At 40.8% G+C, this 13,577-nt stretch overlaps 1 protein-coding gene across 2 annotated transcripts; it reads right to left on the bottom strand.

Moving 5' to 3' along the window:
• Positions 1–9,239: 9,239 nt before the first annotated feature.
• On the bottom strand, positions 9,240–13,367 carry LOC147614915 (importin subunit beta-1-like). Of its 2 annotated transcripts, none has more exons than XM_086780237.1 (3): positions 13,228–13,367; positions 10,724–13,155; positions 9,240–10,527 (listed from the first exon to the last, which is right to left on the bottom strand). In XM_086780237.1, exons 2-3 carry the CDS (start codon positions 13,153–13,155, stop codon positions 10,329–10,331), a joined length of 2,631 nt encoding a protein of 876 aa, XP_086636363.1. In that variant the 5' UTR covers positions 13,228–13,367; the 3' UTR covers positions 9,240–10,328. The 2 variants fall into 2 exon arrangements, with proteins under 2 accessions (XP_086636363.1, XP_086636364.1); XM_086780238.1 differs by having other exon boundaries at positions 10,724–13,134; positions 13,228–13,365.
• Between the last annotated feature and the right edge of the window lie 210 nt (positions 13,368–13,577).

Below are 13,577 nucleotides of genomic sequence, written 5' to 3'. Positions count from 1 at the left end.
TCAAGCCCATCCCCACAATCAGATTTGGTTGATGTTGACAGACATCTTTGCTTGCAACAACCAAAAATTTACAAACAGATTTAATTGAGTATAACCCATCTAGAGCGTGAAAGCACATTGAACGTGGGAATGGAAACCTCAAGGGTGGTCAAGCCGTCAAGCTCTTCCAATCCAATGCTTGGACCTCTATAATCTAATCACTCATAAGGGAGAAACTAGCTAGCTTCCTCTCTCTCTCTCTCTCTCTCTCTCTCTCTCTCCACATCTAGTTAATCACAAGAAAGAATCAAGCAAGCTTACCCCCTCAAACACACACACACACACTCAAGCACTCACACATGCAAGTAAAGCAACTCAACAAGACTACATAGCTAGTGACAAACATAAACATGAAAGCAAATAAGAATTAGGAAACAAACAAGACATGCAAGAAGGAAGGAGCTCCCAAGCCTGAGCTTAAGTGTAGATTGTATTATGAAAAGTGTCCTTACACGCTCCCATAAGTCATCTATATACAAGTGAGATTTTTTTGTCCACACTTATCGGGTGCCAAAAACATGTTCTCTTTACATATACAACCCTTATATGGCCGGCTTTCATTTTAAGCAAGGTAACCTCAAGCACGCACACACACTCAAGCACTCACATATGCAAGAAAGAAACTCAACAAGACTCTATAGCTAGTGACAAACATAAACATCCTAGTGGTAGCAGCAGGAGAGGGTAGCGATGTGCAACAAAGAGGGTAGCTTCAGAAAGTTAATCAAAAAAGATTTGGTCACTTTGCTGCTCCTCCACAAATAGATCCTTTTGATGAGCATGTATTGTGGATCTATTCGATGTTGGGTTGGTGCCTTGTGGTATGTGTTCTTGTATTGTGGGCCCCTAGCAAACCATATGAGTTGCCACACTAGCTAGTTTTTGTTGAGATTTGAGGTGACATATGAGCTAGAGAGAAGAAAGAATTATCCCACATTCATGTACAAGCCCAAGAGTGTACCTCCTCATATAAAAGGGGGCCATTTCAAGCAATGAAATATGAAGCAAGCTCTCAAGCCTCTTTATGAGTACAAGTGTCAATCTTGTAGCCGAATTGTGCTTGAGTCTAATCTTAATTAGTTTAGTAGTTAATCATCATGCTTAAGCTTAGGCATCATCCACCTTAGATTAGTTTAATCTTCACATTAATATAAGATTAGGACTAATCACCATAATCATGCACATGGTACCCATGATTTTTAGCTTGGTATCAAGCCTTCCCTATCCCCACATCACTAATCAACTAATTGGCCACTAATCGTCATCTTATCCATTCTTCCCCCCTTTGTGGCCCAAAACTTCAAGTGCTTGGAATTGCTTGTTCTCGCAACCATTAGCCAAGCCATTTTAGGAGATTTTTGCTCAACCCTAGGCTAATTTATAGCCAGGAGGAACCAGCACAATTCAACATCTATAGCTAGAAAATAGAGCATTTACGCTGATTGGTCTTTTGATCCATTCTCCATTCATACTTGCAATTTACCTAATTCCTCTTAGGGTTAGTTTAGCAATGATATAAACTATCTACATCTCAAAGCTTGAGCCATTTCATCCACTGTGTGAGCCACTGCAAGCAAAAACACAGTTGTGGGTTTCCACCATTTTTAACCTGTTTTTTGGTGGTTTGAGCTGAAGATTTTTAATGTGCCACTTGTCCTCATTAAGAAAAATAAGCCTATGCAAAAATCCCAATCAAAATTATTTTCACAAGCTCAGTTGAAGCTTCCAATATTTAGCCATGTTAAGTACTATGATTAATACTTAATCACTATCATTATCATTCAATTAGTAACAATTAAGCTTAACAACTATTCTACTATGGAAACCTTATCTTGCATCAAAATCCATCTCATCCACTTGGAGTACTCAGTTGCAGTGAGTTTCATCGCCAATCTTGTACCACCGGGACTAGACACTGGCCATGAATCATTATCACATGCAAAGACCTTCTCGACCTTCTCATTTCATATTATAAAAAGGGATAGACATTGCCGATACTATCGATAAGACCCCCTTGTCATACATGATGGAGAAACTCACATTAGAGCAAAATAAGTTTAATGAGGATAACTTCTATGACTTTTGCAAATGAAAACCACGTACACATTAATGAGAAAAGTGGGATCTAATTGAGCCTAGTGAAGATAGTGATGCACATCACTTAACACATTCAACAATCACAAAGCACTTGGCATAATAGCTCATAGTTTGGGAGATGAAGTTATACACCACATTGCAAGGATAAAAGATTGCAAGAAGGCATGGGAGGAACTCAACAAAGTCTTTGGAAGGTGAAACCAAGAGCTCCAAGGTTAACCTTTTGATGCAGTTTTACAAATTGGACAAAGAAGAATCTGACCAATGGCGGCTCACATCAACAAGTTCAAGGCACTCAAGAAACAACTAGCGGGAATCAAGAAGAAGATTGAAGAAGACGAAGCGGTTGCAGTTCTCCTCAACAGCATCGACAAAACACTCTCCCTATGATGTAGGCTTGTGTCCACACTTAAAAATGTCAACAAAACTCTAACTGAAGTTGAGTCTTCACTACTTGAGCACACATCTAAATTCAAAAACACATCAGGAATAAATCAAAATGCTTTGTATGTTAGAAAAGGAAAAACTGTCAGATGTAATCACTGTGGAAAACTTGGTCATACCAAGAATGAATGTCGTATAAAGATAAACAAAAGCTTATTTGTGACTAATGTGGAAAAATTGGTCATCGAGAAGAAGATTGCTATCACAAAAAGAAGTAGGCAAACTACATCGAGGTCAAAGACGCCCTAGCAGAAGAAGCACTCTTCTAGAGAAAGAACCATTGTACTTTCACCCCACTTGTCTCTACAAAAAGTGTGAAGGCCATATGATGCACTTAAGCTGAAATTCATGGCCAAAGTAGCCTAGCACAAAGGGAGAGAGAGGATGAGTGAAAGCTTAAAAATTGTACCCAATCTAGTATCAAGGAGCGGACCTCTCTTAGAGATGACCTCTAGGCCTCAAAGATAGGTCAAGTCACCATCAAAGGGGGGGTGTTGAGATTTGAGGTGACATGGGAGTTAGAGAGAAGAGTTGAGAATTATCCCACATTGCTGTACAAGCCCAAGAGTGTAGCTCCTCATATAAAAGGGAGCCATTTCAAGCAATGAAATATGACGCAAGCTCTCAAGTCTCTTTAGTAGTATAAGTCGTAATCTTGTAACCTAATTGTGCTTGAGTCTAACCTTAATTAGTTTAGTAGTTAATCATCATGATTAAGCTTAGGCATCATCCACCTTAGATTAGTTTAATCTTTACATTAATATAAGATTAGGACTAATCACCATAATCATGCACACGGTACCCATGATTTTTAGATGTTTTCCATTGTACTTTTTATATACAAAAAAAACTCCTATTGGTGGTAGCCCGCCCTCTCATGTTCTATGTGGTCTATATTCCATTGCCTCCATTTAGATTCCAAATACTCCTTCAACAGAGGTAGCTCCATCTTGTAGATGTATGGCATTGCCAGAGACTGCACTGTTTGTCAGGCTATGGTGTAGATGAAATTGTTTTGCGGAGGAGGCTCACTTTTGAATTTCTAAGTTGTTGCCTCTCCTCATCTGAGCTTTCCTCTCCCGCACTTTCTTCATGTTCCAGTATTAGTGTGTGCCAAGGGATTGAGGGCTCCAACCAAGGTTCTTCCATAACTGTGCTATTGGAAAAACTTTGGGATCTTCAATGTGGTTCCTTTGCGGGTTCTTCCATAGAAACAATTGTTGGAAAAGCTTTGGGGATCTTCAGTATGGCTTGTTTGAGGTAGTGCCGAGGTTTATGCTTCTTCCTTTTCTTCCTTTGCAGGCTTGTTGAAGAAAGTAGATCTGTAAACTCAAAGTGTTGAGGCTGTACAGGTTTTTCCCCTTCCCTTGGTTGCTCATTGTGTTCTCTAGACTTGTGTAGTTCCTATGTAAAGCTGTCCATTTGGTGGTCGTGACCTCCTTCAGGTTGTTTCCCCTTGTCTGGCTAGCTTTTGAAGTCTTCATTTGTCCCTAGCTCTTGTCTTTAATCACATGATGGTTGATCTTCCTTGTCGTTTTCCCTTCTAGACTCGTTTCATCGTGCTTATCTTCCCTAGTTAGATCCAGTGTGAGGAAGGAATATGAAAGTTGGCGTCCTTTCTCCAACTATAGAATGAGAATTCTTGCTCCTCCAATTGGATTGCCTCTTCTTGAAGTGATTTTATCGTGAGAGGTCCTCCCTTCTCTTCCTCCTGCTATCCTTTCACCCAGGTAGGCTAAGCGTGGTGTGACTGCCCCTCCTACCGAGGTGTTTCTGTATTTCTTACCTCCTCGACAAGTCTTGGGGTATATGTGTTACTTTCTTAATCAACATATGATGTTTGATCTATGGCTTGCTAGTAACACTTACTCACTAGATGGCTTGCTCTATGCCAGGGAATCGAAATGATCCCTGCAAGTCCCTAGGAATATCAATGATTTGTCTAGAGGTTGCATATACATACAATACATACATACATACATGCATATATACATATATGTATATCTATGTATATGTTTATATGTGTATATGTATATCTATGTATACGTATATGTATATACATTTATACCAATGTATATAAATATGTATATGTATATACATTTATACCTATGTATATAAACATGTATATGTATATATGTGTTTAATAGATGCATACATACATACATACATACATACATACATACATATATATATATATATATATATATATATATATATATATATATATATATATATATATATATGGCAAGTTTTGGGCTAAATCTAGGTGATTAGTAGCAAAATATCGTGGTGTGACTACCCCTCCTGTCGAGGTCTTTCTATATTTCTTACCTCTTCGACAAGTCTTGGGGTATATGTGTTACTTTCTTCATCAACATATGATGTTTGATCTATGGCTTGCTAGTAACACTTACTCACTAGATGGCTTGCTTTGTGCCAAGGAATCAAAATGATCCTTGCAAGTCCCTAGGAATATCAATGATTTGTATAGAGGTTGCATATACATACATACATACATACATATATACATATATGTATACCTATGTATATGTTTATATGTGTCTATGTATGCATATATGTATATACATTTATACATATGTATATAAATATGCATATGTATATATGTGTTTGATAGTTACATACATACGTACATACACATATATATATATGGCAAGTTTTGGACTTAATCAAGGTGATTTAGTAGCAAAATATCCAACAATTTGATGATTGAGAGCCATCTAGGCAGTTTCTTGATCAATGTGATTAGTGTTAATCTTGGTGGCATCTTTAACTCTGCTCTTCATTGCAAAGCTACAATAGTAGATTAACACAAGTTAATGAAAGATTAAGGCTTGAAAGTGGACAAAACAAGTGACAACAAGCACTTAGCAAATGGTTGGATTATACAAAGATTAAGGCTTGAAAGGGGACAAAACAAGTGGATAGGAAGCAAATTATGGGCTCTCAAATCACAGACGATCCCAGACTTCCGCGACAATCCGACGATGACGATTTGTCCAGACTTTCAAATCGTAGATAATTTCAGTCTTCCAACGATCCGACAATCCGACGATGACGATTTGTCCAGACTTTCAAATCGTAGATAATTTCAGTCTTCCAACGATCCGACGATCATAGCATCCAATAATTCGTCTAGGCTCTCATATCATAACCTTCCACCAATCCTAGCATCCGAAAGCCCATTTAGGCTCTTAGATCGCAGAGACGATCCTAGTTTTCCAACAATCTGACAAAAGATTTGACGATCCATCCCAGCCTTCCAACAATCCCAGCATTCGACGATTCGTCCGGGCCGTCAAATCATGGACGATCTAGCTTCCCAACGATCCGACAATCCCAGCATCATCTGACGATCCATTCAGGCTTACAGATCGTAGACGATCACGATTTGTTTGGGCTTACAGATCAGACGATCCCAATGATAGGGGGCTCTGAGGCTAGGTCGCAAACGATCTGTTCAGGCTTACAGATCCGGCGAACCCAATGATAGGGGGCAGGCTCTGTGCTCTGATGCTCAGTGAGATCTGTTATAGTAAGAGCAGCAAACAGAGCTATAGATTTTGACACCTAGTAAGGAAAGCCCAGTAGGACCGCGCTTGCTCATAGTAGCAGAAGCGCCAAATCGATGTCTCTACTGTAAATGGATAGACAAAAATATAACCACTGTAATCTTGCTTAGCTGTGTGAAGGCATGAGAGATCGTCTGCAGGCACAAGGTCACCAAACGGACAGAGCAAAAGCTTTCCACTGTGATCTTGCTCAGCTGTGTGAAGACGTGAGAGAGCATCATCACTTGTAGTTGCAAGCTCAACGAACGGATAGAACAAAAGCACCGTTTGTTGAGCTTGCAGGCGCAAGCTTAGCAAACGGACAGAGCAAAAGCACACGGTAGGGGAAAAAGAAAATTGATTGAAAACTTCAACAGAAGGGACATCACAACTTTGACCATCATGGAGCGTGAAGCTCTAGGCTACATTTGCAAGGATCACCATAACTCAAGTGAGAGGGAGAGAAGAACAAGATTATGTATATACATGCATACATACATATATGCATATATATATGCATACATAGATACCCATAGATATAGGCATATATACATATACATACATAAACATCTATAACATACATATATATACATATACCTATATATACATATATGTACATACATATACATGTGTGTGGGGGGTGTGTCTATATATGTGTGTGTATACATACATATACACATGCACACACACACACAAACATATATATATATATATATAGAGAGAGAGAGAGAGAGAGAGAGAGAGGACATTGGACATGCATGAACTAGCAATAATTCAAAGGCAGCATGTATTGGAAACTCTCTCCCTTGGGGGAATTTCCTTTTGAAATGAATCAAACGAATCTTTCATCTTCTGCAAAAACACACACACACACACACACACACACACACACACATATATATATACATATATAGACATATATACATATACATATAATAACACACATGCGTGCTTATATATATATGTATGTGTATGTGTGCATATATATATATATATATATATATATATATATATATATATGTATGTATGTATGTATGTATGTATGTATGTATGTATTAGAGTTAATTCAATTGTCTTTTTTGTTGTGGTGAAACAAGAAAAAGGTTCTTTCTTCATATTTTAGAATTGACACCTCATCTCTCTCTCTATATATATGTATGTATGTATATATAAATATATATGTATATGTATATGTATGTATATATATATATATAGAGAGAGAGAGAGAGAGAGAGATGGGCCCTCTCTCCCCCAAACACAGCAATTTCCTCTTGACATGATTCAAGCATATCCTTCACCTTCCGCAGGAACACTGTATCTTTCAGTTTTTTCAGACAATTTTAAACTATGAAGGCACACCTATAAAGAACCTTCTTTTTTTTTCCCCCTCCTAGGGACTACTTCGAAGTGAGACTGTGTTATATCAAAAAGACAGACGAATTAATTAGTTAAATATATATATCCAAATCTGGCATTCAAAATAAATGAAGTGATTCCATTCTTATAAGCAAGTGTTTTGTTTTATTTTAAATGAAATGTGTTTTAATTGTGTGTTTTACTGCAACACTCTTGGGAACGTCACTATTGCTTCACAAGAGTTTTTTGGCATATGCAAAAAGGTTTCATGCAGTTTACCAGAGCATCTCATGTTCACAAGAACGTATAAATTTGTGCACACGCACACTTGTATATCATGCATACACAGGCACACATACATATATATGTACATGCAAACATACAAGGAAAAAAGAGAAATCAATTCACTCCTGGAGTTATAATGAGATTCAGCATGCTTTCCACAGTGCCTAGAGAGAGAGAGCTCTGTAAGACCAAAAATTGTTACAATATTCCATGAAGTACTTGGATCATGTTTTTTTTAAAAAGAATAAGAAAATGAAAAGACTAGCTACATTTAACAATAGAGAGAGAGAGAGAGAGAGAGAGAGAGAGAGAGAGAGAGTTATGTTAGACCAAAACTTGGATCATGTAAAAGAATAAGAAAATGAAATGACTAGCTACATACATATACAATAGCAATCATGAACATCACCATGTGCGGAGAGAAATGGTCCTCTCGATATAACGTACGAGTGTAGCCACCTGGCTCTTAAAAGATAAAAACTACCATCTGTGGTATGAAGAAACTTCCACGGTCTAATATTAATATATATTTCTATTATGTCCACCTCCATGCGGGGGGGATCTCATGGATCTGAAGATGCCATATGGATGGTTGACTGGGCATTTGGTGCACTGCATCTCCTGCACTCTATCGAGAGTGACCCCAAGGGGATGTGGTATCTCTGATACTCTATATCAGAAAGAGATAAGAAAGACGAGAGGATTTCCTCTGTAAGGGAGAAAAGGAGAGAACCCCAAATATATTTTGTATTTTCCACATAATTATCTTCGATGCTATCCGTGACAAAAAAGGAATGCATTACCTAGAACTTCCTCCAAGGAGCTGTTCACGCCAGCGGGCTGGTGGGAGGCTGGAGGGCAGCTGGCTGCCCTCCATTCAGTTCACACCACCAAACTGCAAATGACTGGCTGCCCTCCAATGACAGATATAACCCCCACAAAAACTGGCTGGTCAGATTTACCACCATCCCAACGTTCAAGATTTTAACAGCTTTTGAAGGTCCCAGCCAATGGCTACTTGATAATTCAAAATAAAGTGCATTTTTCTTATATTAAATGCAGTCCAACAATTCCTTCTCACGTGAACCCAAACCCCACCAGTGGCAGTGGCAGTGGCAGTGGCAGCAAGGCCACTGGTGGGCAAGTGTGTGGGTGCCCTAAGGCAGGCCAATTGGCTTTATAACTCATAATTAGAAGTGACTCAGATATTTTTGGCACGAAGCTCACACCTTCAAGAAAGTGTCAAAAGCAGCTAATAATTTAAACCAAAGTTGGCGCGAGTGTCAAAAATAGATCCTACTCATTTAAACCATAGTTGCCACAGAGTCTGTAGCAGGTTAGCACTTGCGTCTCCAGAAACAACCTGTAAGCACATAGTTGTAGGAGGCGGCCATTCAAAAGGGATCTCTAGCAACCAGGTTCTCATTAAGGAAAAACGACTGAAGAGAATACAGTGCTCAACAAAAGTTCTGGTGATAAAGCTAAAAATGTACTTTACCAATACAATACACAGAAGAAAAGTAAGACAGCCTACCTGGGTGCAATACCCTGGCAGTACACATTATAAAATGACGCTTCCAAGAAGTACAAACAATTTGGTAAAATTGTACAATCCATCTCCTGCCGTTTCCTCTCTTCCAACGAGTAGAAGTGTCTACATCCAATGTCAATATGCTTTGGACTATACAGGCGCATTAAAATATCAGTCCTAACAATAGCATACTTGAGCACTACAACAGAACTGCAGTGCTGCATACAGCACATAGAAACATGGTAAAAGACCTCGGAGTTCAGCACCATTGAAGCCTGCCTTCCATGTGCCACTTTAAAAAAAGCAATGAAGCTTTATATCACCAACCAATTATGTGCCCTCTGAAGAGATCTGACCAGAAGCAACCAACTGAATCTGTAACCATTAATGAGATTTTGAGCAGGAGGTAGTGTAAACAGATGTACACACGTGCTAGTTTGAGTTCATAATAGTCCCATTACAGATATTTTCCAGATCAATCCTTGATGACAAAAGCATCAAGTTCAGGTTATTATGCAAATGCAGTAGACTTCCATTGGGATTGTTTTCAACAGCATGCCATTGAAAATAGGTCTTGACTCATTCCGTGGGCAAGGCTTTCACTAATTTAAAAGAGTCATGTTATCTCCAGACTTGATGCAACCAACACTCAAACCAATGCACACAACTCTAACGCAGGCAGAAAAAAGCTGTGCTCAGGTCACTGTCCACATGGTCTCAGCTCTGCATACAATCCAAGGATGCAGTTAGTAAACTTGTTGCAGGCCTTGGGGCAACATGCCTTACAGAACTGCAAAAGCAGTCAGCTCCACTTTGCCATATTGTTGAAGACATTCACTGGCATCTTGAGTTAGACCAGGGATCAAAGATCCTAGTTTGCAACAACTCTAGTACAGAACGCTAATGACTTCAGCAAAAAACACCTTGGCCATGGAGATCACCAGGGCCGACTTAGGTCAGCTGTTACTATCAAGTAGAACTGCAAACAGAAGTGAACAATCCAACCCTCAACCCACAGTGATGCGATTCACAATCAAATGTGCCCATTCCGCTGTTTCTTTCAGTTGCTGATCATCTGAAGACACACATTCATCTAGAAAGTCCTTGTAGAATACTGATGACTGGAACAAAGGAATGGCAGCGGTGCCCAATGTGTCTGCCACATCACCAAGAACTCCAATAGCAGCTCTTGTGACTGCATCATTCCTGTGTCAGAACTAAAATCTTCTAAGCATGACAATTTAAGTATATTTGCAGAACAAGAAGAATACACCCATCTTTCACACAACCCAACGCCATCTCTAAGAGAAATTAAAAAGACACAAAAATGTTTAACACCTCACCTAATTGGCCAGATAGCAATATTTCAAACACAAAAAAAATGTCAAGCAAAGAAAAGGACCTGTCTTTGTCTTGATAAATGCTCTCAAGAAATTGTAAGATGTGCCCGGTATAGGGAATCAGGGAATCCACTTTCGTGTTCTTGAAGCCTTGATATATTCCTGAATATGCTTCTAAAATTCCCCTGCGTAGCTCATTGGTGTACGTTATTGTTTCATCATCTCGGCCTGTAACCTGAGCAGAAATCTCTGCTGCTCCTTGCAACATTGGCATGGCATACTTTAGGTACTTGTCAAATTGTTCCCCTATTGCAAGAGCAATATCTCCGAAGCAAGAGAAAATAGGAGGCTTTACAGATCTGTGAAGTTCATTGCTAGATAAATCCTTGAGGAGCTGCGTCATGATTCCATCACAAAAAGGTAATACTTTGTCATCCAAAGCACGACAAATGTCTCCTACCACCCCCACTGTGACTGCACATACTTGATACTCCTCGAAGTTCTGCAATCCTGTCTCAACATACTTATAGAACTCCTGCATGTACTTCCCAAATTCAGCACCAGTGGCATATGCCAGAGCCCCAATTGCCAGCATGGCCTCCTCATGCACAGTCGCACTCCTACAGCTAAACACCCTTAAGAACAGCCCCATCATCTGATCAGCATACTGACCTACTCGTACTTTGGTAGGTTCTGATGCTCCAAGTTTCTGGATAATCACCTGCAAAACACCACACAAAAGTGCCTGCAACTCATTTTGCTTCTCTCGATCCTCCAGTGAAAGGATTTGCATCTCCAAAGTCTGACTCAGCTTTTGCATGATAACAGGCACCAGGTGCATTACAATAGAAGCTGTTTCATTCGTTGAACATCGAACTACCTCATTTAATGTCTCATAAGCTGAAGTTCGGAGTCGAGACTCATCTGCATCTTCTCTCTCAGTCGTAACCAGAAGAGATTGCACAATGTTTTGGAAGAATGGGGATAGCGGAGATGAGCTACCATCTATGTCCTCGTATCCTTGAGCAAGAAAGTAGATCGCACCGCATACTTTCTCTGCAACATTGGGAGCATCATTGATGCTCTCCAACAGCACTGACAAAATAAGAGGAAGGTTTAAGTTTGTGACCAAAGGTGTGTCAGAATTTGGATTATGCAAAAATTCAAAGATTCTGCTCAGTGTCCATGCTGTTGTGTCCTTCACATGATTGTTATCATCCTTGAGTGCATTCAACAAGAAATTGATTGCTGCATTAACAAGCGGCACAAGTGTCTCAATGGAAGGCCCTTCCAAAATAGACCCAAACGCATAGGTAGCTGCCTCCCTACACCTCCAGTCAGGTTTTGACACATTCTCCTGAATGAATGGCATCACGAGGGGCACGATGTCATTTCCCACTGTCCTAGCAGCCAAACCCAAACACGTTCCTCCAGCCATCGCCAGATTCCAAGCTCCTTCATATTGAATCTGGTCTTCCTCTTGCTTCAAGAGAGTTTCCAGTAATAATGGGACAAGTGCAGGCAGAGCTTGCTTGATAAACTGGAAAGACGGCACATCAGAATCACCTTGAAACTCCCCATCATATTGTTCTTGGAAATCAATCTCTTCATCACAAATGGAGCTCCAGAATTCAATGGCCTGCAGTGCCACAGATTCCTCATCTTCTCTAACAGCCCTTGAGGATATTGCAAAGATATCTTTCATGTATGGGGCAAGCTTCTCATAGTAGATAGAGGAGATGGACACCAAGCACTCAAATGCAGCCTGCCTGATCCTCACCTCTGATGAAAGCGTAGCTTCACACACCACTCTCATTAGGTAGTCCCTCTCCATGTCGTTCTCAAAATTGGTCTGTGCAAAATCAAGGGCATTGCAGAGGGCTCTGGTGGCTGCCAGACGGACCTCGTTGCTGCTCTCAGCAGAGTTCATGCCCTGAACCACCGCTGTGAGGATCGAGTTCACCTGCTCCTGTGCCAGCACATTCGACGGCACCTCCTCACACACGTATCCCAGCGTCTCCAGCGTGGCCTGCTTCAAGTGGGCGGGCGGCTGCTGCTGCACAGCTCCACCGCCCATATTGGCCAGCAGAGCTCCGATGAGATCGAGCCAGTCACCCTGGGGAAGCTCGATGGCGGCGGTTTTGGCGATGACCTGGGCAGCCGTGTGACTGGCGTCGGAGACCGGTGATGCCAGTGTACGCAGCAGGCACGCCTTCACCTGGTGCTTGGCGGCAGGATCCAAAGCTATCCAGCTTTGCACCAGCTCCGCTTTCCGGGGTGCCTCCTTGGCGTCCAGCGAGTTCTTCAGGACCAGCCCTGCCAGCCTCCGACTATCCACGGGCTTCTCGTCGCTGGCAAGCTCGTTGGCCAGAGACATCAGGAAGAGCGCCAGATTCTGCTCCTGAAACTGCTTCAAGCTCTCCTCCGCTACTTTGCGAACCGATCCGTCGGGAGACTGGGCATTGAGCAGAACCTGCGTAATCTCCGTAGCCATCTGCAATCAATCAATCAATCTACCATCATATAATCTCCATCGCCAAATCAAAGCTTAAATGAGAACACAAACCTCGTCACGATCTGCAAGGAAAAGGCAGACAAGGCTTCAAGACGTGTGCCAGGAGGCAGTCGCTAGGGCATGAGAAGCAGCTCGAGAGGATGAAAATCTACCATCGAGCCATAAGCCACGGATGTAATAATTTAAAAAACTCTCTCTCTCTCCACTTTGATAGTTTAGGGACAAAATCCGGGAGTCGATAGGAATAGTGTATGGTGAACATACATTGGGCATGAAAAAGAAGTCATAAGCTTATATACAAGGCATTAGGATAGGAATAGTGTATGGTGATGGAATAGGGAGCTGGTGTACGCACTGCCTTGAGGGCAAAAAGTTTGCCTTGCTACTTTAGTTCTTGTATG

Source organism: Cibotium barometz, chromosome 41 (assembly GCF_041138505.1).
Source record: "Cibotium barometz isolate CiBa-2024 chromosome 41, ASM4113850v1, whole genome shotgun sequence".
NCBI lineage: Eukaryota > Viridiplantae > Streptophyta > Polypodiopsida > Cyatheales > Cibotiaceae > Cibotium > Cibotium barometz.
Note: the sequence above shows the minus strand (reverse complement) of the source record. Positions and strands in the feature narration are given on the sequence as shown.